Source organism: Felis catus, chromosome D1, assembly GCF_018350175.1.
Source record: "Felis catus isolate Fca126 chromosome D1, F.catus_Fca126_mat1.0, whole genome shotgun sequence".
NCBI lineage: Eukaryota > Metazoa > Chordata > Mammalia > Carnivora > Felidae > Felis > Felis catus.
Window position 1 is genome coordinate 54,692,139 of NC_058377.1, and position 23,793 is coordinate 54,715,931.

At 40.4% G+C, this 23,793-nt stretch overlaps 1 protein-coding gene across 2 annotated transcripts; it reads left to right on the forward strand.

Moving 5' to 3' along the window:
* The first annotated feature begins 2,679 nt into the window (after positions 1-2,679).
* CLNS1A (chloride nucleotide-sensitive channel 1A) lies at positions 2,680-22,951 on the forward strand. 2 transcript variants are annotated; one of them, XM_003992691.6, is made up of 7 exons: positions 2,682-2,922; positions 8,585-8,721; positions 12,280-12,381; positions 13,030-13,137; positions 14,494-14,667; positions 19,585-19,674; positions 22,210-22,951. In XM_003992691.6, exons 1-6 carry the CDS (start codon positions 2,798-2,800, stop codon positions 19,650-19,652), a joined length of 714 nt encoding a protein of 237 aa, XP_003992740.1. In that variant the 5' UTR covers positions 2,682-2,797; the 3' UTR covers positions 19,653-19,674; positions 22,210-22,951. The 2 variants fall into 2 exon arrangements, with proteins under 2 accessions (XP_044894624.1, XP_003992740.1); XM_045038689.1 differs by lacking the exon at positions 22,210-22,951 and having other exon boundaries at positions 2,680-2,922; positions 19,520-19,674.
* The last annotated feature ends 842 nt before the right edge of the window (positions 22,952-23,793 follow it).

Here is a 23,793-nt window from a genome sequence, read left to right on the forward strand (position 1 = left end):
GGAGATGCTATTTAAAGGTATTCCAGCTGGTAGCTCCCTCTGAGGTCCCAGTCATGAGCCACAATGTGTCAGATACTAGTATGGAAGGCTGGAGGTCTCAGAAGATAGCCAGTCCTGGTACACACTTTAGTAGTTTTCCTTCTTTCAACTCTATCACTTATTCAAGAGCCACACACCCCCTGCCTCTTTTTTTCCAGAGAAAGGGAGTGTGTGTATGTAAGCAGGGGAGAGGGGCAAAGGGAGAGGGAGAGAGAATCTTAAGCAAGCTTCACAGTAAGGACAGAGCCCAACACAGGACTCAATCCCACGACCTTGGGATCATGACCCAAGCTGAGATCAAGAGTACAATGGTCAACCAACTGAGCCACAAAGGCACCCCAAGAGTCTTAAGAGTACATATCAAGGGTATGATCCTAGTAAGAATGGATTTATAGGAAGCTTAATTCTTACTATCGCCAAAAGGCAGGAACATCTTTATACCTCTCTGCCAACTAGTTCTAAAAGGTGATGGTTTGTAGTGAAGACATTAAGCTTGACATTAAAAGGCAGGAATTTAATTTCTAGCTGCATACTAGTAATGTAGACCGCAGCAAATCACTTAATTGCTCCGATCTTCAGTTTTCTCATCTATACAGTGGGCATAATAGCAGCCACCTTGCATACATCACAGAATTATTATAAAGACCAAAAGAGAGAATGGGTGAGAGCATTCTTCTGACAAGTAAAACAGTATACATATGTGAGACTTAAGTGTCTACTTGTATTACTTATAGGGATTTATATAGGAAGTAAAGGAACAAATCCTGCCCTTCTTTAAATTCTTGGTGATATGCTTCCTTTTGATGTGCATATGCTTGGATACTTCCTCTGAGACTGTCACTGTAACAGGTGAAGAGTTCCTTGTCATAGCTAAGATCCCTTTTCTTCAGTCATTAACTTGAATAAAATGTTTTGCTGTGAGACAATCCCCCTTTTCTTTAGTATTTTTAAAAAAATATTTACTTATTTTTGAGAGAGAGAGAGAGAAACAGAGTGCCAGCGGGGAAGGGGCAGAAAGAGAGGGAGACACAGAAGCTGAAGATAGGCTCCAGGCTCTGAGCTGTCCACACAGAGCCAGACGCCAGGCTCCAACTTACGAACTGTGCGATCATGATCTGAACCGGTCAGTCACTTAACCGACTGAGCCACCCAGGTGCCCAGAGACAATTGCTTTTTAACGACACTATAAAAACTATGTCAAGTTGATATGAAATTATTATACAGGTTTTAGCCAATTTTCTCTCTGCATGATTTGGGGGATTCTGTTTCTGAGCAAAGCACTGACTGTTTTACTATATAGCCAACCGTGTGCAGCTGTCCCAGGAACCCTGAAATTCTCCATTTCCTGTATTAGATTGTTAGCTACTCTCAAAGTTTACTTTTCCTCCTGGATTCTCCATCTTGGAGAAATGAACCAGCATCCAATCACTTTGCCTGGAAATCATCCTTGGCTTCTTTTCTTCATCCATCCTCTTCTTCATTTTCGCCACCTTCTTTCCCTCAGTCTCCCTCCAGATTCTGAGGACTTCACCTTTGTAATAGCTCTAGACTCTATTCCATTTCCATTCTTACTGCTACTCTCTCACCTATACTATAGCAACAACTTCCTAATACTCTCCCTGCTCAGAGTGCCCCTCCTCTAGTCTTGCTACCAACAAACGAACCCCAGTTTAAAAAAATCGAACACTCCTCTAGTCAACAGATAGAAATACAGCTACTCCACATGTCTGCCCATCCAGCCGCAACAGTGCTACAGCACAGGTATGATCATACTGATTTTACAGGCAAGAAAAGTTTGGCCTAGAGACTGACTTCCTTGAATTCCACTAGGTCTCTCACGGCTAAAGTCTTGCTCTTCAGTTTAATGCCTCAGGCCTCCTATTTGTAAAACTGGATCAATAGTCACTTTCCCATATACTTGGCATAAAGAGGAAATGAAATAATACTGGGAAAGTGCCTGGAACAGTGCCTGGCACCTAACACTCAGTTACCTTTTGCTATTATTCTGATTAAAGTTTTCATTGTTCTTGTTACTTCGTTCTTCAGTGCCTAACAAAGAAATAAAGCAAGAGTTTCAAATCCGAAGTACTAATTCTTTTCCCCTTAGCGCCCCATCTCCTCTCTGACACAGCCAACTCTTTGCCCAGAGTCAATTACCAATTTGGGCTCGTTTGCCTGCCTGAGACTGGGCGGGGGACACGCAGCTCCCGCACAGGCGCAGCTTCAGGACCCAGAGTGACGTCGGGGGCGCGGCTGTTATGTTGAGATGTGGACAGGTTGGGATGAGGCCCGCGCAAGCTAGAAGAGCCGTGAACCCAGTTACGAGCTCTCTAACCTCTAGAAGAGTGTGGTCTTTGATTCCCATCCAAGGCTCAGGCCTCGGTTTCCACTTCTGTAGAAAAAGGAGTTTATTATTCATCGTGCTTCCACTCTCAAAGGGTTGCTGTGACAACGCAGCACTAGCACTTCGGAGAGAGAGCTCAGTTATTTCAAGCCTGGAGCCTTAGGAAGGGCGAGGGGGAGGGGTCTGGGGTCACGTGACCAACGCCGCCCAGTCCCCTCAGGCCTCCGAGAGCTTGCCCCAGGACGTCTCTCTCTCGGGTGGACGGGGCTCAAATTCCGGTGCGGACTGAGTTGCTCTTCCGGGGTGATCGCCACCGCTTCCGGGGCGCGGCGAGGCGAGGCGAGGCGAGGTGAGCTGCTGGAGTGGTGGTGCTTCAGCTCGCTCCCGGCCTGTGTCTCCGCGCTCCCTGGTGCAATGAGCTTCCTCAAAAGTTTCCCGCCGCCCGGCTCGGCTGAGGGGCTCCGGCAGCAGCAGCCAGAGACCGAGGCTGTGCTGAACGGCAAGGGCCTCGGCACCGGCACCCTTTACATCGCTGAGAGGTAGGCAGGGTCCCTGTTCCCCAATGCCGGCTTTCTGTGCGCCGCCTTGTTCCTGCTGGCGCGGGCTGAGTGGCGGGGCGGGGGCGAGACCGCGACCTCGGGGACTGCTGCGAGGCGGAGCGCGTGCCCCGGGTCGCCTCGGAGAGGCCTCTGACGGGGCGAAGACTCGATTGTTCGGGCGTCCTCTCCTCCCGAGCCTTCCTCTCTTCTTCACCCGGAGTTCTCTCATCATTGGGCTTCTTGACGGCCTGTCTTCCCGAGGTCTGGTGCGTGCGTTGTTCTTGACTCAAGGTCTCCTTTTAAGGTGTTTGAGTTTCCAGCCCCTAAGTGAGGATCATCGATGTGCATGGTCTTTTCTGTGAAAAGGTGCGGGGGGTGTTGCTCTGGGCAAGATATGTAGGTTTGGAGCGGATTGTGGAGGACTTTGGAAGTCTGGTTAAGGGGTATAGCTTTTTTTCTGTAGGTGTGGGTGGGGAGAGGAACATCCTCATTCCCATTCAAGTTGGGGGTCATATCCAGAGAGACCAGACTCCCATCTCTCGTTTTTTCCCATTTCTGACTCCCATTTCCATTCCTAGAAGGAATTACCCGTTTATTCAGCCATTTGGAACACTGGACTTTTACAGACATGTCGAAAATACCAGTTGTAGGACTGAGGCCCCCTTTCCTTGATGCATGGTTCCATTCATCATCAAGCCAACAATGACACATTAAATCTTTTCTGTCCTTCAAATTTGTCTGACTTCTGCTACTGTATCACTTTTGTCTACAGCCAGGGAAAATTCTCTCCTTTTAAGAGCTCGTGTGATTACCTTGTATCACACAGAATATCCAGTTCTGTTGTCAACTGACTAGTAACCTTAATTGCATACACAGGGTTTCTTTCGCTGGGTAACAAATGTATTCATAGGTTTGCCACCAGGGGATGAAGGTCATGAAGGAGGCAAATTTCTGCCTACCACAGAGGGAACAAAAAATATGTAAAGAACCCTTGGTTTGAGGGAAATGTAAGCCCTGAGCAAAGCTTAGGCTTTTGACCAATTACTGAGATAGGAAATACAAATGGGAGGAAAAGTAAGTTTGGGGTGAGGTGCAGATTAGAGTTTGGTCTGAGCATGTGTGCTTAGTTGGGTATAATGAGAGTGTGTTTCTGGAGAGTGGGTTTTTATTTATTTATTTATTTTTATTTTTTTTTTAATTGTTTTTTAACACTTATTTATTATCAAGAGACAGAGAGACACAGAGCATGAGCAGGGGAGGGGGAGAGAGAGGGAGACACGGAATCCGAAGCAGGCTCCAGGCTCTGAGCTGTCAGCACAGAGCCCAACGCGGGGCTCGAACTCACGGACAGTGAGATCATGACCTGAGCTGAAGTCGGTCGCCTAACCAACTGAGCCGCCCAGGCGCCCCTATGTTTTTATTTTTTATTTATTTATTTAAAAAAAATTTTTTTTAACGTTTATTTATTTTTGAGACAGAGAGAGACACAGCATGAACGGGGGAGGGGCAGAGAGAGAGGGAGACACAGAATCGGAAACAGGCTCCAGGCTCTGAGCCATCAGCCCAGAGCCCGACGCGGGGCTCGAACTCATGGAGTGTTCTTGAGATCATGACCTGAGCTGAAGTCAGGTGCTCAACTGACTGAGCCACCCAGACGCCCCGAGAGAGTGGTATTAAAGGTAGAGATTTGGAAATCATTAATATAAAGGTTAGTATATACTCATGGGGGATAGGTTAGATACCCCAGAAGAGAAGAGGGCCAAGTATAGAACCTTGGGGACACATTTGCATTAAGAGATAGGTTATGGAAGGAGAGACTTGAGAATAGACAAGAGGGAGGAGCAGTCAAATAAAACCTGAAAAGCGTCTCTTGGGTAGTGGCAAGGAGATCTTTAATGATCTTGGGAGAGCAGTTTCTTTTAAGTGGTGGGGAGTGCAGCACAGGTAGATTGCTATCCCCTACACCATCCCTTTTTCTCCATGGCTTCTCTGCGTATTGGTGCTTCCTGTAATATAACTACTGTTTAGGGAAGGAAGACAAGGTCCTGTGCTTGTCTTTTCATTTTGAAAAACTTCAAGCCTAAAGAAAAATTGCAAGTGTTGTTAATTAACACAAAGATTCATAAATTGTTAACATTTTACCACATTTATCTTTTTTCTGAGCTATTTGAGACTTGCAGACATGTTGTCACATCAACTGTAAATACTTTAGCAAAAATCTCCTAAGAACCAAGGACATTCTATATAACCACAATACAGTTATCGCACTGAAGAAGTACAAACTCCTTTTAAGCTCTTATATGTTTAAAAAACTTTGATTTCAGCTTTTCACTAATAAATCTCTTCTTTAAGAAAGTATTTTTGTAAAATATACATACAGCAAAGAATATACATTATATATGGATGGTTTAAAGAATTATAATTAAACCAACCTGTGTATGTCCACCAGCTAGGTTAAGAATAGAGTATTATGAGTACCATGAACACCTACGTTCATCCCTTTTTACTCATGGTTGGCATTACCTCCTTGGTCTCTTTCCACTTTTTTGTTCTTTCCTACCTAGCATTTCCAAATTTTGATAGAAGAATCAAGGCCTCAACAAACTGGGAGGGTTCACTAGAAGATTTGACAAATGAGGGTTAACAGTTAGCCGAGTGAATGAAGTGGACTAAGGGGAAAAGTAAATAAGAAACAGGATGCTCAGAGGCAAGAGTGAGAAACCATATTGTGTGTGCCAGGATATGAAACACACACACACACACACACACACACACACACACCCATACCCATACCCATACCCATACCATCTAGCAGTTCTTCATCTGAATGAATAAGTGGAAAAGAGTGGAAAAATAATCAGGATGGAGAAGAAGAGAGCCATGTTCCATGAGCTCGGCTTTATAGCCCAGGGGCTTTGGGAAAATTATTTTAGAATTTTAGGCAAAGAGGCATAGGGTCTTATTTGGTTTTAGGTAGTTTCTCAGATGTGTACTGAGAGATATGGAGCTCTCAAGCTTATTTTCAAAGTTTAGTGTTCATAGGAAGTTGACTTTTTTACCTAAGTAAGGAAGAGATCAGAGGCATTGAATCATTCAAAATGGATCATTTTTAACGGGTAAAATAAAGTAGGTAATTAAATTATATTTTATATTTTATGCCAAAGTGAATTTAAAAAAAAATTTTTTTTTAGATGTTTATTTATTTTTGAGAGAGAGAGAGACAGAGCATGAGCAGGGAAGGGGCAGAGAGAGAGGCAGACACAGAATCCGAAGCAGGCTCCAGGCTCTGAGCTGTCAGCACAGAGCCTGACGCGGGGCTCGAACTCACGAACCATAAGATCATGACCTGAGCTGAAGTTGGACGCTTAACCAACTGAGCCACCCAGGCGCCCTGCCAAAGTTAATTTTAAATCAGATAAATAAGTCATCCCAAATTCAAGACTTTGCTCTTTTATGTTTGTATCCTGTTTTTCACCTCATGCCAGGAATAAAGGCATACTTTATGATCATACTTCCAAAAGCATTGGACATTAGCAGAACATTCCTTTGCATTTACTATCTTTTTTTTATTAAAAAAATTTTTTTAATGTTTTTTTAATTTATTTTTGAGAGACCAAGAGAGACAGAGCAGGAGAGGGGCAGAGAGAGAGGGAGACACAGAATCCGAAGCAGGCTCCAGGCTCTGAGCTGTCAGCACAGAGCCCGACGTGAGGCGCGAATCTTTGAACCATGAGATCATGACCTTTTCTTCTAGAATATGTGAAAAGTGAGTAAGAACATAGTGATCAGAGTAAATGTTTCTTTTAAGTGGAACTTGGCTTCTCTTCTGTAGAGTGCATATCCATGTCCAAGTATAAGGAACTACAGAGAAATTATTATGTGCTTTTTAAAATAAAGACCATAATTTGATAGGCACTGAGTCTGTTTTATATTTCACTTTTCCCATCTGCTAATTGAGTCATTAAAATTTTGTGGCTCTAAATATTTGAAATCATTTTGGACACCCAAATTTGGAGCACTACTTTCTGAATTGTGATAATTTCTGGGGGATTGTTGAGGTGAGGAAAGGGAGTTTATTTGCTTAAAATAATAGAGTTTTAGTAAGGGACTGGTAATACTTCTTTGATAGGAGCACTATTTCATCTGCAACCTCCTTAAAGAGAAAAGCGGTGGACAGGAAAGGCACATACAGCACCACAATCTAATTACAAAAACAAAATCTATTTCTTTGGAACTAATGGGATGAATCATTCTAGAAAATCATTTCTAGAGCTTTTACCTCTTTAAGCTTCTTAAGATTTATGATTTTAAACTCCCAGGTTTCCTTTTTCCTTTCCTTTCCTTTTTGCTAAGCATGTTGGATGGAAATGTGCATGATCTCAGACTGCTGCACTGTCATTGTTCTTGCCCAAGGGAGTCCTAGGTTCATTTATTGTATTTGTTTTTGCTTGGTTAGAAGTTGAACAACCAGGCTTGTAAAAATTGTATAGGAAATAGAAGATGTGGGGGCATTATTGTCATTTATTATTATTTTTTTTTAATAAAAGCTTTATTGAGATAATCTACATAGTATACAGTTCAGGGGTTGTTAGTCTCTTTGCAGAGCTGTGCAGCCATCACCACAATCGATTTTAGAGTATTTTCATCACCCCTTAAGAAACTGGCACTTGTTAGCAGTTAATCTGTATTTCCCTCCAGCCCTGGGCAACCAGGATATTGCATTAACTTTTATCGCATTAACATTTTTCTGTGTGGTTTCTTAAGGATCTTTTGCTCCTTTTTTTTTTTTTTTTTCTTTTTCCTGCTAAGTGGTGCAGCTCCAGATGGGTGAAGTATTGCCAAAAAATTATCCTGCCTTTACTCAAAATTCAATATACTGATTTTGGTGATATGTTTCCTTTATTATACCAAGAAAATATTTCCTTTTGGCCATTTTTGAGGGAAAACTAGACCTTGCTTATTTGTAGCTTTCTTTTAAAGCTACAGAATAAATGAAAGGCTTCATACAGTCTTTCCGTGGGATAAGTATTTTCTAACTAGTGGTAAGTTTGATTACAGCCATTTTATGTATTCACCATTTAATGTAGGGTTAGTGGAGAAATTAGTGACTCCCAAGTGTTTATTGCATACTTACATGCTGAACACTATGCTAGTGGTTTTGAAGAATGTGACATAAAGAAATATGACACATTCTGTCATAGCTCACATTCTGTCAGGGTACATACGAGATTCATTGCCATGGAGTTAAGTGCTCAGTGGCGTATTATTGGACATAAGTGCAGTTCAGAAAAAAATCATTATGGACAGCAGTAACTGGAGGAGGGCTCAAGGAGGAGCTGGGACTTAACCAATTGAAGAGGATTTGCAAAAGGAAGGCACCAGAAGACATTCCAGATACAACCAGAAGGAACGCATAGAAACACATGTGACTTAAGAAATTACATTTCAACTCTTTGAATCTTTACCTAGAGGAGAGAACTTAACAGTTCTCGTTTTAAAGAAATTCAGTCCCTGCTGCTGAATTTTATTTTAGGAATATTTCTAAACACCAAGCTTGAATTTATTCCACATGCATAAAGTGTCCAAGATGAACCTTTATAAACTTTAGGCTTAAATTAAGATTTGATTTCTTAAAATCATCTTCCTTATACGTGTTTTTCAGCCGCCTGTCTTGGTTAGATGGCTCTGGATTAGGATTCTCACTGGAATACCCCACTATTAGCTTGCATGCGGTGTCCAGGGACCTAAATGCCTATCCACGAGAGCATTTGTATGTTATGGTGAATGCCAAATTTGGAGGTATGTATGGTGTAATTTAATCTTGAGCTTCCTTTGGGAGAATATTACATATATTTATTCAACGTTTATTTATTTTTGGGACAGAGAGAGACAGAGCATGAACGGGGGGGGAGGGGCAGAGAGAGAGGGAGACACAGAATCGGAAACAGGCTCCAGGCTCTGAGCCATCAGCCCAGAGCCCGACGCGGGGCTCGAACTCACGGACCGTGAGATCGTGACCTGGCTGAAGTCGGACGCTTAACCGACTGCGCCACCCAGGCGCCCCAAGAGAATATTACGTATATTTAAAAAGCAGTCTTTGATCATAAGATAATATTCAAACGATTGATCTATTTTGGATAATAGTTTATTAAGCAAAATTTCAGCTCAGTAAAATAATTTGGGCACTGGTTTTTTACCTTCTATATGTTTGCCTTTAGAATTATTCAGCTATTGTGGATTTATATTTCTAATTTTTCCTCTTGCGTTTAACTGTTTATTCTTTGTTTTTGTAAAGGCATTTACATTTGGCATGCTTAGAGGCTTGGATCAGTATACTTTGTGCTTCCATGAGTTTAGTGTAGAAGCTGGGTTTTTTTTGTTTCATTTTATTACAGAAGTGGTTCTAAGTGGCAGACAGAGTTGTGTCCCCCTGGCCCCATTACGCAATGACATTTTGATTTTCATGACTGGCAAAGGGGAGGAGTGCTACTGGCATCTAGTAGTTTAGAGGCCAGAGATCCCACATGGCACAGGACAGCCTCCCACAACCAGAAATTACCCAGTCCCAAGTGTTCGTAGTGCCAAGGTTGAAAAGTCCTGTGGTACAAGATTCCCAAGTTTTTTGCTGTTGGAGATCCCTACAAAGGTTCATAAAAATCTAGTGAAGGTGATGAAAGAAGGTGTAAGAAAGAGAAGAAAATCCATTTGGGGGGTTGTGGACAATGGATTGTAAAAATTCCAAACAAGAAACAAATTAGGCACGAAATTAAAACTTGTTAATTTTTGTAAGTGTAAATGAGAAGTTTTATACTATATTGTGTTAGTTTGACTTTCTTCTTATTATTTTTTGTGTATTTATTTTTGAGAGAGAGAGACAGTGGAGCAGGGGAGGGGCAGAGAGAGAGACATACAGAATCTGAAGCAGGCTCCACCCTCTGAGCTGTCAGCACAGAGCCTGATGCAGGGCTCAAACTCACGAACCGTAAGATCATGACCTGAGCTGAAGTGGGACACTCAACCGACTGAGGCACCCCAAGATTTTATTAAGTAATCTTTACACCCAATGTGGGGCTCGAACTTAAAGCCCCAAGACCAAGAGTTGCATGTTCCACACACTGAACCAACCAGGCACTCCTGACATGATTTTTTTTTTTTTAATTTTTTTTGATGTTTATTTATTTTTGAGAGAGACAGAGGCAGAATACGAGTAGGTTGGGGCAGAGAGAGAGGGAGGCAGCAGGCTGCAGGCTCCTAGCTGTCAGCACAGAGCCTGACTCGGGGCTCGAACTCAACGAGCTGTGAGATCATGACCTGAGCTGAAGTCAGACGCCCAACCGGCTGAGCCACCCAGGCGCCCCATGATTTTTTAAATTATAAAATAATTTAAACATTGAAATGTGCAGAGAGTAATGAAATTTTTCAATACTTATTATTTAGCATAAATTCTTTTTTTTTTTTTTTAATTTTTTTTTCAACGTTTATTTATTTTTGGGACAGAGAGAGACAGAGCATGAACAGGGGAGGGGCAGAGAGAGAGGGAGACACAGAATCGGAAACAGGCTCCAGGCTCCGAGCCATCAGCCCAGAGCCTGACGCGGGGCTCGAACTCACGGACCGCGAGATCGTGACCTGGCTGAAGTCGGACGCTTAACCGACTGCGCCACCCAGGCGCCCCTATTTAGCATAAATTCTAACATTTTTTTCATAACTTTTAAAGAAATAAGACAGTATTAGTACTGTTGGAATCCTTTTCGTACCTTCCCCATTTTGTTTCCTACTCTGTCTCCCGAGTTAAACATTATCCTAAAGGTGGTATGTGTCCTTCCCTTCTAAGTTTTTAGATTTTTACTGAATATGTACAAATCCCTAGGCAATGTAATGATTTTATTTTGTGTTTAAAATTTTAACTTGTAAGTGGTATTATTTATATATATTCTGGAACTAGTTTTTTCACCCAGTTACATTATTTAATCTGTGCATTTTTTTTAATGTTATTATATTTAGTTTTGAGAGAGAGAGAGAGCAGGGGCGGGGGGCTGCAGAGAGAGAGAGAGAAAGAGAATCTCAAGGTGTTAGTGCAGAGCCCGATGCAGGGCTCAATCTCACAACTGTGAGATCATGACTTGAGCCGTAAATGAGAGTTGGTCGCTTAACTGAGTCAGGCACCCCTCTGTGCATTTTGATACATATAAATATTTGTTCTTTTAAATTGCAGTCCATGTATAAAATATGACTAGATAACAATACATCTGTTTTCTTTTTATTATCAACATTTATTTTTAAAATTTTCACTAGTACATATAGTACTTCAATAAACATTTATGTACAAACTCCTTGTGTACATAATATATACTTAGATGAGGAATTGTTGGGTAGTAGGATATACACACCTCCAGCATAGTTGTAGCAATTTCTGCTTCTACCAGCATCATGTTCTAGTTCTCTTTATTGAACATTTGTATTTTTTTTCCTTGCCTATAGACTTTGGTAATTTATCTGTTGGATTAGTTAACTTGTATGGGCCTTAGTTTTCTCACCTGTAAGTTATTAGTGATAAATCACATCAGTGGATTACAAACTGCTACTGAACCCTTTGGTTCATGGCGAAAGGTAAAAGAAACCGGTAACAATAGAACTATACTTGTTAGAGTCCTGACTGTTTGGGTCTCCTCACCCCCACCATGACCTCGAAGGAAGCTTAGAATCCCTAGGGCTCAGTGAAGTACAGTGTGACTAGATCAGAAAGGCAGTCCACAGTCTTTTAGTTCTAAAAGAACCATGTTCTTATCATTTGATGTAAAAACAACTGCAGTATTTGATACATCAGTAAACATCCTTTAAGAAATTATTTTAGGCTTCTTTTTTTTCCAAAACAAGTGAACAAATTAAAATATTTTATTTGTGGGGGTTCCTGGATAGCTCAGTTGGTTGAGCATCCAACTTCGGCTCAGGTCATGATCTCAAGGTTTGTGAGTTCAAGACCTGCATTGGACTCTCTGCTGTCAGCACGGAGCCCATTTCAGATCCTCTCTCCCCCTCTCTCTCTGCCCCTCCCCTGCTGGCGTTTTCTCAAAAATAAACAAACATTTAAAAAAATAAAAATATAAATAAGTGTTTATATATTTTGACAGAGAGAGAAAGTGCTTGTGCATGAGTGGGGGGAGGGGTCAGAGATAGAGGGAGAGAAAGGATCCCAAGCAGGCTCCACGCCGACAGCACAGAGCCCTACATGGGGCTCGATCTCAGGAACAGTGAGATCATGACCTTAGCCGAAATCAAGAGTCAGACACTTAACTGACTGAGCCACCCAGGCACCCCTAAACATGATTTAAAAAGTTATTTTTATTCCCTTTCTAGAGGAATCAAAAGAATCTGTTGCTGAGGAAGAAGAAGACGACAGTGATGATGATGTGGAACCTATTGCTGAATTTAGATTTGTGCCTAATGATAAGTCAGCATGTGAGTATTCTATAGAATTGATTCTTTTCCCTTTATGTATCAAATACTCCCCACACCCCATTTACCTTTACCCTCATTACCTCTGTTCTATTGCCTTTTCTTCATTTTAACATCTATCATATCACTGAGGACCCGATACCTATTAATATCGAAGACTGTAAATGTAGTGAGAGCATAGGAGACACCATATTATTTGGTGTGTTTTGTGAGTGGAGAAATCTGGTTATTTTTATTGACATGATGCTGTTGACTTTGAATCTTACCAGATAGAGGGCAAGGAGTCCTGGCGATTCCAAAGTGAATGACGCAAGGATAGCTGGAAAGAGCCCTATTAACTGAAAGGGGCTTCACCCTGATTTAGCAGCAGTCTGACCAGGACTTTGGCTCTTTTTCTCAGAAAATCCAGCCAGGCATGAAGAGATCTCAACATTATCTTGAAATGAACTCTTATTTTGTGACTTGTCCATTGCCATCAAGCACTTTTCAAGATTGATCTCCTTGGAATTTGGCAGGTTTTGTAAATAGTGTGATTCTGGTATATTTCTTGTCTACTCATTGAATTTATTTGGACTGGTGGTTATATTACTAAAATTTTACTGTACACAGGCCAGAAAAGAATGTTTATTACAATTTAATTTCCTTGTTCAGTGGAGGCAATGTTCACTGCAATGTGTGAATGCCAGGCTTTGCATCCAGATCCTGAGGATGAAGATTCAGATGATTACGATGGAGAAGAATATGATGTGGAAGCACATGGTTAGTGAAATGGATTTTTTTAAATGTGGTGTTTCATTTTAAGCATTTGTTTGTACTACAGGTATGAGATTATAGTTCTTTAGATCTCTGTTAAATACCCAGATAGTGTGGTTATTAATAAAAGTGAATGGCACGATTCATGTCAAAGTCAACTTGGAAAAACTGTGGAATTTCCAAGCTTAAGGGTAGAAAGCAGATATTATTGGGGTCAGAAAATGGATAGAGATAAATGGAAGGAAAGGAAATGGTAGATAGGAAAGTTGGGGTTGGGAGAGTCTTTTAAGTTGATGCGGATGCTCCCAAAGAATAAGCTTTCTCTGGGGCGCCTGGGTGGCGCAGTCGGTTAAGCGTCCGACTTCAGCCAGGTCACGATCTCGTGGTCCGTGAGTTTGAGCCCCGCGTCGGGCTCTGGGCTGATGGCTCAGGGCCTGGAGCCTGTTTCCGATTCTGTGTCTCCCTCTCTCTCTGCCCCTCCCCCGTTCATGCTCTGTCTCTCTCTGTCCCAAAAATAAATAAACGTTGAAAAAAAAAATTAAAAAAAAAAAAAAAAAGAATAAGCTTTCTCCCTCCACCACTTGAAGCCTGTATTACTTGCATCTTCCCTTAATATACTCCTTCAAACAGCTCATTTCCCAAGTCATTTTTCCCCCCAGAACCATATTTCACTTATCTAAGAGCATTTTTCTTTGCCTCCCCAGACCAGAATGCAATCGCTCGCCTGGTAGATTCATGTAACTTGAGGTGCTTGCTGTTCTGTTTTCTTTTTCCCCACTGCTCTCCTCTCCACCGATCTGGCTGTCCAAGGCCCTTTCCTCCATGTGTAGCCACTTCCTGGCCTGAGGCAAACTCGGTTCTGGAATTCTCCTTCATACATCTGAATACATTCCCATCTTCACTGAGATTTTTTAGTGATTTTATTTTTTTATCCTTTTTATATTTGCCAGAATTTCTGAGTTTTTAAAAGGAGCATATATTTTAATCCCAAAAGAACCATCAGTACAAATTAATACCAAATTAATTTGCACTCATCTATAAGATTCCTACCTCAGGATAACATAAGACTCTTTGCCTTAGGAACATCCTCTTTGCCTTCTAGTGCCTGGACATTTGATTTTTTTAAGAATTGCTGTTTACTGACCCATTATCTTTTGGAATCCCTTCTCATCCTAGAGGGTAGATACATTTTTTTTGTATTTCTGTTTTCAACAGATGACCTACATATGTGTATTAAACGAATATTGAAGAATATTTTCCTGGAAGCCTTTTTAATCTGTACCTATCTTCAATAAATGCATTATTGATTATCCATTTTTTCTAATTGTTTTATAATAGTTTAAAAGCATTTTATTTTTTTAGAACAAGGGCAGGGAGACATCCCTACATTTTACACCTATGAAGAAGGATTGTCCCATTTAACAGCAGAAGGCCAAGCCACATTGGAGAGATTAGAAGGAATGCTTTCTCAGTCTGTGAGCAGCCAATACAACATGGCTGGAGTTCGGACAGAAGATTCAATAAGAGATTATGAAGGTGAGTATCCTTCTTTCTTTCAGTGTGAATAGTCAGATGGTCATTTGGGCAATGAGGGAAGCTATGGAGAGATATACACGTTCTTTTGGAAACTGTTAAGACAGAAAAATCTCAGACTTGTGCAACTTTTTTAGTTTTTTCCCCCAGCTACAAAAATAGTCTGTTCACAGTCAAAACATTTTTAAATGTTTTTCACAGGCAAAGAAGAAATGAAAAATCAAGTGTAATTATAATTGAAAGACATTAATTTTTCTGTTGCATATCATTCCAGTCTTTTTTTGTTTGCTTGTGTGTATATATATGTGTGTGTACATATCAGTGCTGCTATTTTTATTTTTAAAAAGAATTCCTACGTGATTATATGCAAAACTAGGATATTCACTTGATTTAAAGGGCTAGGCAGCATTCAGTACACTTGGGTTCTTGTTTTGTGACAAATATCTGGACCTTAGTCAAGAGGCTTTCAAATTTGTTTCAGTTGTCTCTACTTTGTAAGCTTCTTTGTAAATATTTCCCCTGTTAGACTGGTTTGCTTTTCTGAGTGCCTATTTCAGTCAGAATATTGAAGTATTCTTTTGGTGCAGCCTTTACTTCTTATTCCTTGCTCTAGTGCAATACTGAGATCCATGGATTTTTCATTTAAATGACTTTCTTTTTTTTTTTTTTTTTTAACGTTTATTTATTTTTTGCGACAGAGAGAGACAGAGCATGAACGGGGGAGGGGCAGAGAGAGAGTGAGACACAGAATCGGAAACAGGCTCCAGGCTCCAAGCCATCAGCCCAGAGCCTGACGCGGGGCTTGAACTCACGGACCGCGAGATCGTGACCTGGCTGAAGTCGGACGCTTAACCGACTGCGCCACCCAGGCGCCCCTAAATGACTTTCAATAAATAAACATTAAAAAACAAAAAAAACAAAAATGGGGCGCCCGGGTAGCTCAGTCGGTTAAGCGTCTGACTTCAGCTCAGTCATGATCTCACGGTTTGTGAGTTCGAGCCCCATGTGGGGCTCTGTGCTGACAGCTCAGAGCCTGGAGCCCACTTCGGATTTCCCTCTCTTTCTGCCCTTCCTCCACGCTTGCTCTCTCTCTCTCTCTCTCTCTCTCTCTCTCTCTCTCTCTCTCACAAATAAATAAACATTAATAAAATAAATGACTTTCATAGTTCCTTGCTATTACTGTTACCCTTCAATCCTAGGCCCTTGTCTTCTCACGCTGGATTTATAGTAGTAGATCTTTTGCCTCGATCATCCTTGCCTCCAGCTCACTGTGCCATGTTAATCTTGAGAACACTCTGTGGTCACCTCAACTTTGCCTTTGCCCCAAATACCTCCAGTGTTGTTCCTACTACTCTCAATAGAACTTTCAGGGACTGCTCTTATGTACCAGACCCTGATTTGAGCACATTACACGTATGTACTCATTTAATCCTTCCAAGAATGCCATTGTGATCCCTATTTTACAAGTGAAGAAACTGAAGCGCAAAAAGATCATATAACTTGCTTGAGGTCAAATAGCTAATAGGTGGTAAGAGGATTAAATGAGCTAATATGCAAAAAGAATATACCAGGCCCTGTTATAAGCATTTCTTGCATCTTACTTGTATTTAATATATACTGGTATTTTGTGTTGCTATAGAGTCTTACCACTTCTAATTTTTAGTGATGCAGAAGAACATTCTTAAAGAGAGCATAATTTTTCTTTCAGTGGTACATGTAAGTTTCTGTCATAATGTTGTGATCAATATCCTCATGCACATAGCATGTTGACCTGGGGGTCCTGAAGTCTGGGATATTTTAATTTGGAAAAGTTTAGGCTTTGGGTCACACTGTTACTCCTTGTGTATTCTCTCCATTTTAAATCCTAGTTGGTGAGCCTCTAACATAGGCTGTAGGGTGAGATGGTTCAGATGATTTCTAGTGCTCCACCAAACTCTTAGCTGAAAGAATTCAAGATCTTACCTTTTTTTCTCTTAAAGTAGGCTTCATGCCTAGCATGGAGCCCACTGTGGGGCTTTAACTCACAACCCTGAGATCAAGACCTGAGCTGAGATTAAGAGTTGGACACTTAACCGACTAAGCCACCCAGGCACCCCAAGATGTTACTTTTTTTTTTATTACAGTGATTGATGGGAGGGTGTCCTTAGACATTGAAAAGGCTTTCGTCACTGAAGGGGTTTTTTTAATTGTAAAATTCCTTATTTAATGCTTTATAGCAAATGATTTTAAGATCACACTTTTTGCTAAAATGAGATTTTGGCCTTTGTTCCTAAGCCTTATTATCATATTGAGAGTTGCCTATGTATAAAACTTCTTCAGCCTATACAATTCCCCATCTTTTAAAGTCCTAAGTAGCCATGTCACTCTTTTTGCCATTTATTTATTTATTTATTTAGTTTGACCTATGCACTTCTTTTTTTAAATTTGATTTGTTTAAAAATTTTTTTAAATAATGTATATATTTCAGATATGCCACAGGATGTTTTTATTTTATTTTTATTTAAAAAAATTTTTTAAGTTTATTTATTTTTGAGAGAGAGTGTGTAGGGAAATGGCAGAAAGAGAGAATCCCAAGCAGGCTCCATGCTGCGAGTGCAGAGGCCAGTGCAGGGCTTGAACCCATGAACCATGAGGTCATGACCCGAGCCGAAGTTGAACACATAACTGACTGAACCATCTAACCGCCCCATAGATGTTTTGATATATATAGTGAAATAATTCCTACAGTTAAGCCGATTAACGTATGTATCTCTTCATATAGTTACCCTTTTTTTGTGGTGAGAACACCTGAAATTTGCTGTCTTAGTAAATTTCAATCCTTGCCATTTAAATATACCCTATCTACTTGTGGCATTTCAGTGCTTCATGTACTCATTTATGTAAGAAGTGTTTATTGAACTGCTATGCCGGGTACAGAGAATACAGCGGTGCTCAAAAGAGATGAGATTACTGTCTTCCTATCAGTGGCATTCTTCTGTAGAGAAAAATAAATGAACTAATTAGGCGGTTATAGTACGTTGTGATATAGCATTGAGTTATAGGGGAAGCTTGAGAAGCTGTGGAATCAGAGTTTGAACTCTTCACCCAGCCTGGATAGAGAGAGATTCTGGATTCAAGCTTCATGGAGTAAGTGACATCCAAGCCAAGATCTGAAAGAGGAATAAAAGTGACTTGAGTGAAGGGGAATTGCATACAGGTAGAGGGGAGAGGTGGGTAACAGGATCAGCCATGTGCAAAAGTTCAAGAGATTATTCATTTCTGGGGGACTGAAAGTGGTTCATTTATGTCTGGAACTCTGAGTGTGAAGGGGAGTTGTTACAGGAACAGGTAAAGGTAGATTAGTGAACTGGGCTATATCTTAAAGGAACTTGAAAGCCGTGTTAAAGAATTTCAGTGTTATGCTTAGATCAGTGAGAATGTGAAGAATTTTATTTTGATTGTTCCAGAAGGTGATCCTGGCTCTGATAGGGAAAATTAATTGCAGAGGGAAATACTGGAAGACAGAAGAGAAACTCTGTTAAGTAGTTTATGATTTAAATTAGATGAGAGCTCGTGGCCTGCATTTGGTAGTAGCAGTGAATGTCACAAGACTTAACAGATTTGAGAGATGTTTAAGAGAGAGAAACAACAGAAGTTAGAGATGTGGTAGGAGTTTCTGGATTACACAGGTGAGAGGTATTCTTTAGTAAGACTGTTTGGAAAGAAAAACATTTCTTTTTTTTTTTTTTAATTATTTTATTTTAAGTAGACTCCACACCCAGTGTGGGGCTTGAACTCACGACCCCAAGACCCTGAGATTAAGAGTCACATGCTCTACCAACTGAGCCAGCCAGGCGCCCCAACAGAAATGTTTTAATTTTAAGTTTGTTTCTTTATTTTGAGAGAGACAGAGACAGCGTGAACAGGAGGGGCAGAGAGAGGGGTAGAGAGAGAGACAATCCCAGAGCCCAGCACAGGGCTATGAACCATAAGAACATGACCTGAGCCGAAACCAAGTCATTTGCTTAACCGACTGAGCCACCCAGGTGCTCCAAGAAACCTTTCTATGTGGAAAGATGATGAGTTAATTTAATTTAATTTTAAAAAATTGTTTTTCAATGTTTATTATTGAGACACACACACACACACACACACACACACACACACACACAGCATGACAGGGGAGGGGCAGAGAGAGCGGGAGACACAGAATTCAAAGCAGGCTCCAGGCTCCCAGCTGTCAGCACAGAGCCTGACGCGGGGCTCGAACTCACAAACTATGAGATCATGACCTCAGTGGAAGTCCGTCGCTCAACCAACTGAGCCACCCAGGCGCCCCAATGATGAGTTAATTTTAGATACATATTGCATTTGTATGCCTAGCTTCATGTCCAGATGCCAGGGGACTCAGGCAGAAGCCAGTTTGTTGTGGGCTAAAGACTTAAGGGTGAATGGGAGGTGAGGAAGTAGAGAAAGCAGCTATAAGCAACTCTTTCCAGAGGGACTTTGTCCCGGTTTTCCCCTCTCCCCGACACTCTTTTTTCCCTATGAAATGAGAATCTCACTCTACTTATGTTGTCTTTTCTCAAAATTATGTCATAAGCTTTGTAAGGATAGGACTTTTATACCTTTAATAGTAATAAGTTACACAGTAAATAGCCAGCACAGTTCTGTGAAGAGTGAACAGTTGGTGCTTACCATATTCAAAAGTTCTTACCTAGTGTTCTTTTAGTGTTGATGTTGAAAATTTACAAAGTAAATGTTAAATGCACAGGTGGCATTTTTCTTTCTTGGTTTGTTGCTGGTTACTTTTTCAGAAGAGAAAGAAATAGTTGTTACCAACAGAGGGCACTAACTTCCTTCCGGTGATGTGTAGGTTGAACCTTTACCTGTCTGAAGAGCTCAGTGGACTGTTGCTCAGCAGTTGATTTTTTCCTTCAGATGGGATGGAGGTAGATACTACACCAACAGTTGCTGGACAGTTTGAGGATGCAGATGTTGATCACTGAAAATGATTTGTGCTGCTGTGGGGTAAGTAGTTTATTTTTTCCCTTGTCACTGAATCTTGTGAAATAATTAGTTTTTATTTTCCTGATTCGGGAGAACTCTATAAAATTAGCAGTTTGGAAAAATGTTACCCATTTCTGAGATTATTGAGACTTAAGTGGTTTTTTCCCCTAAGAAATCAAGGTCTGCAAACAGCGATATTCAGGTTAACATTTACTGAGCACTTATCCCATGTTAAGTATATGCATTGTGCTAGACATTGGGTAGTGCTAGGCATTGAGGCATGGAAGAATAATCACTCATCTTCAGTGAACTCAGGAGGAGGCCATTAGCCCGTTATTCAGAAATCAAGAGCTCCCTGGTTGGCTCAGGTGGGAGCAGCAGAGTAAGATCATGTCCCAGTGTGTCATCTTTTCCCACTTGTGTTTGAAACTGTAACACATTCATCAGAAAAAACAAAGCAGAGATTTGCTGCAACTTACTGCTATTCAGTTTAGGGCAGAAGTAGAAGTAATTCCAAACTGCATTTAAGCTTTTAATCATAATCTTGTATTGGCCTCTGTCCTTCTGAAAATAATGGAGGACCAAGGTCCTGGGTACCTTAGTGTTCAGGACTGATTTGCCAAACTGTTAAGTCCATGTACAGTTGTCCAGAAGCAGTCATTTCCCAAGTTGCCACATACCTGCTTTTCTTTTCTTTTCTTTTTAAAAGTGTACGTGAGAGAGAGAGAGAGAGAGAGAGAGAGAGCGAGAGCGAGCGCACAAGGAAGAAGGGCAGAGGGAGAGAGAGAATCCTAAGCAGGCTCCATGCTCAATGCAGAGCCTGATGTAGGGCTCAATCCCAGGAGCCTGGGATCGTGACCTGAGCTGAAATCAAGAGTCAAACGCTCAACTGACTGAGCCATCAGGTGCCCCCATACCTGCTTTTCCTGACTGACATAAGAGCTCACAGCCAATTTTCCCTGACATGTTCTCGAGAGCTTTGCATAAAGTTTGTCCATGACTTTGCTGCATGTTACTCTGAGAAATACATTGTTCTTTGCCAGCTTGAGTATCTCAACTGTGTATTGGATAGTAGCTGAAGGCCATATATAGTTAGTTCATACCATATAGAGCTCTAAGACTAGTAATCCTAGTAAGCCTTCCTTTAAGCTTTAAGATTTTTACATTGTTAAAATTGTTGTCTCTTTTCTCCCTCTACAGTGTCCTTCTAGTTCTGACCTGATGGCATTTTCTTGAATGCTGTCTGTCTTCCAGTCTTTGAGATGTTACTTTGCCCAGGTCCTTTATTTTCTTAAAGTATATAGTAATAATGTGGCAAGATTTATATATTTTGGTTTGACTCTTATACTACTGTGAGTCATCCATTTGGGTTGTGAGAACCCTCCTTTTTCCAAGTTCCAATTACCTTCCAAATTATTGCCACTGTGGACATATCTTCTTATACTAACCATGAAAAATGGTAATGAATCTCTGCTTTCCTCTCAGATGCTGCCAGTGGAACTATCAGAAAATAATGTCTTAGGAGTTCTGTGATTTATACCTCTTCCTTTAAATACTTAACTTTTATTTCCACAGCATTTATTTCTGTCATTAGTAGCTATATAGTCTAAAGCCAGCATTGTCTCCTTGGCAGTTAGCTAAAATTATGTGTTCATATTGCTGCAGCTCTGTTAACTTTAATTTTCAGATCTCACAATTCCAGATATCAGTACTTCACTGTTATACTGTGTGGGAAATCTTTTGGTGCCAACTTAAGTGTCCTTTCCTTCTCACTTTTCTACTTGTCATGTTCTTTATAGTATGTTGACTTTTTCAGTTCAGTAATGCTTACATAGTTACTTTTATTGAAACTGGAAAACAGTTTTTGATCTTCTGGCTTTCACATCTTTCTTCTTGAAAAATAGACTACTCAGAGAGTACCAACCACTCTATTAATAAGGATTATGAGCAACTCGTTTGTTATGTCACTCATGGTTACACAAATGAGATGTTACTGCAGTTCACTGATGAGAATTCTTAGGATTCTTTGTAATGTAATTTTATGGTGAAATAACCATAAAATAGCCACAAACTTTCTAATGAGCTGATGATTTGTTTTCTATTCATTTTATGCTACAGCTGGAGTGGAGAGATAGTTTATTCATAAAGTTTATACAAGTTCTTCATCTGGATAATTGACCTGAATTCCAAACAATGTCTGTAAATTTTTAATCATTTGAAATTAAGGAGTGGAGAAGGAATAATTAGAGTGTTTATGCAACCATTAAAATTTTCAAGATAATGGAACAGGGACCTCTCAGTGCCTGAGATGGAATGAAGGGGACAGGGTAGAATCACAGCTCTACCACATGCCGGCCTCTGTGCCTTTGGATAAAGGCATATAATTTCTCTAATCCTCAGTTTCCTCATCTGAAAATGGGGTTGATAAACTACCTGGCAGGATTGTTGCAAAGACTAAGATATAATATATCTAAATTCTCTGGCACTCTTGACAGTCAGTCAATAAATTACAGCTACTATTACTATTATAAACACTATAAATCTTTTGTTTTTCAGATTCTGCTCATAACTGTAGGAAAGAACTTGGTGCCTCTTCTACTGTGGAGTGGGTGTTGATGAAAGTCTTTTTCTTCTCCAAAACTTACCTGAACCAGTTCTTTTTTGAGACAGACTATACTGAGACAAAAAGTTGTCACCAGCAGAAGAGACTATGACCTTTATTAACAAAGGTGAATTAACTTAACCAAGAGGGTATTTGTAGTTTATCATCTATGCTAAAACTTGCTTTGTGCAAGTACCCTCTGAATAGGCCTATAGTTCCTGCCTTCATTATATGCGTCTCTGTCACCTGGGAGGCCTACGAAGGTGGACTGGATGGGAAGGAGGGAGGCTGAGACTAAGATACATCCTTTTAGAGCCTAAGGATCCCCTTACCCTTCAAAAACAAAGACAAAGGGATCTCACGTCCTGGCCTCTGCTTGTTCTCCCCCAGGGTAAGGGTCTTTTGACTAATTTGGGGCCTAGATCAGTTCATTCAGGCATCTTTAGGGAGCCTCTTGGGAAACATTCTAGCCACATCTACTGCCACTAACAAATGCTTCTGACTAGCTTTTACTCCTTTCACCATGTTTCACCAGTCTCTTTTGTTATAACCTCTTAGGTTATATCCTCTAATTTGTAACCTCTTAGGTCGGTTTCCCTAACCAGATGAAATTGGGATGAAGTCCTCAGAGTACTTCAGAGGATAATTGTTTTGTCTTTAACAAATAAACAAACAAATAAATCTAGGTTTTCTATATTATTGTGCTCTCATTCTTGACTAAAACCATTAGTGAGAAAAAATTTTTTTTAATTAAAACTGGTAAAAAACAAGAGTCTTAACAGTTCTTATTTTTGTTTGACTTTTGTTGAGAATATAAACATGAAATGAGTAAGAAAATGTACAATTAGTTAGAGTTTCTGGCAAATATTTAATAGGGCAAAGATTGAATGCATTTCAAGGGATTTCTGCTTCTTGCACTTGGATCAGGTAATTTCTTATACTTACTGATTCTCAATTTTTAGTTTTCAGACACCAGGGTATTTATTTGTGAGGCTGATTTATAATTACAGATGTATACTTGGACTTTTTATACCATTATAGCACTTTTAAAATAGAAAAGCTATTCAGGATCACTTGGCTAATTAGGGACTAAGCTTTAGTTTGTGACCACAAAGCCCAGTGTTCTTGTTAGCAGTTTCACTTGATTTCTGTCATCCTGCATGGTAGATTGGAAAAAGCTGATTTTCTTTTTTCTCAGCAGACTCTCAGAAATACTGAATTTGCTATAGTAGGCAAGTAAAAGGCCATGTGGAAATGGAAACTGAACTTGACTAAGGCATTCTCTGTATCAGCCCTGTCTTTATATACGTTATACATATAATTATGCATATAATTTTCTTAACTACCTTATGAGGTACAGGTGCTTTTATTATCCCACTTAAAAAAAATTTTTTTTTTACATTTATTTATTTTTGAGAGACAGAGACAGAGCACAGGTGGGGGAGGGACAGAGATAGAAGGAGACACAGAATCCGAAGCAGGTTCCAGGCTCTGAGCTGTCAGCACAGAGCCTGATGTGGGGCTCGAACTCATGAACC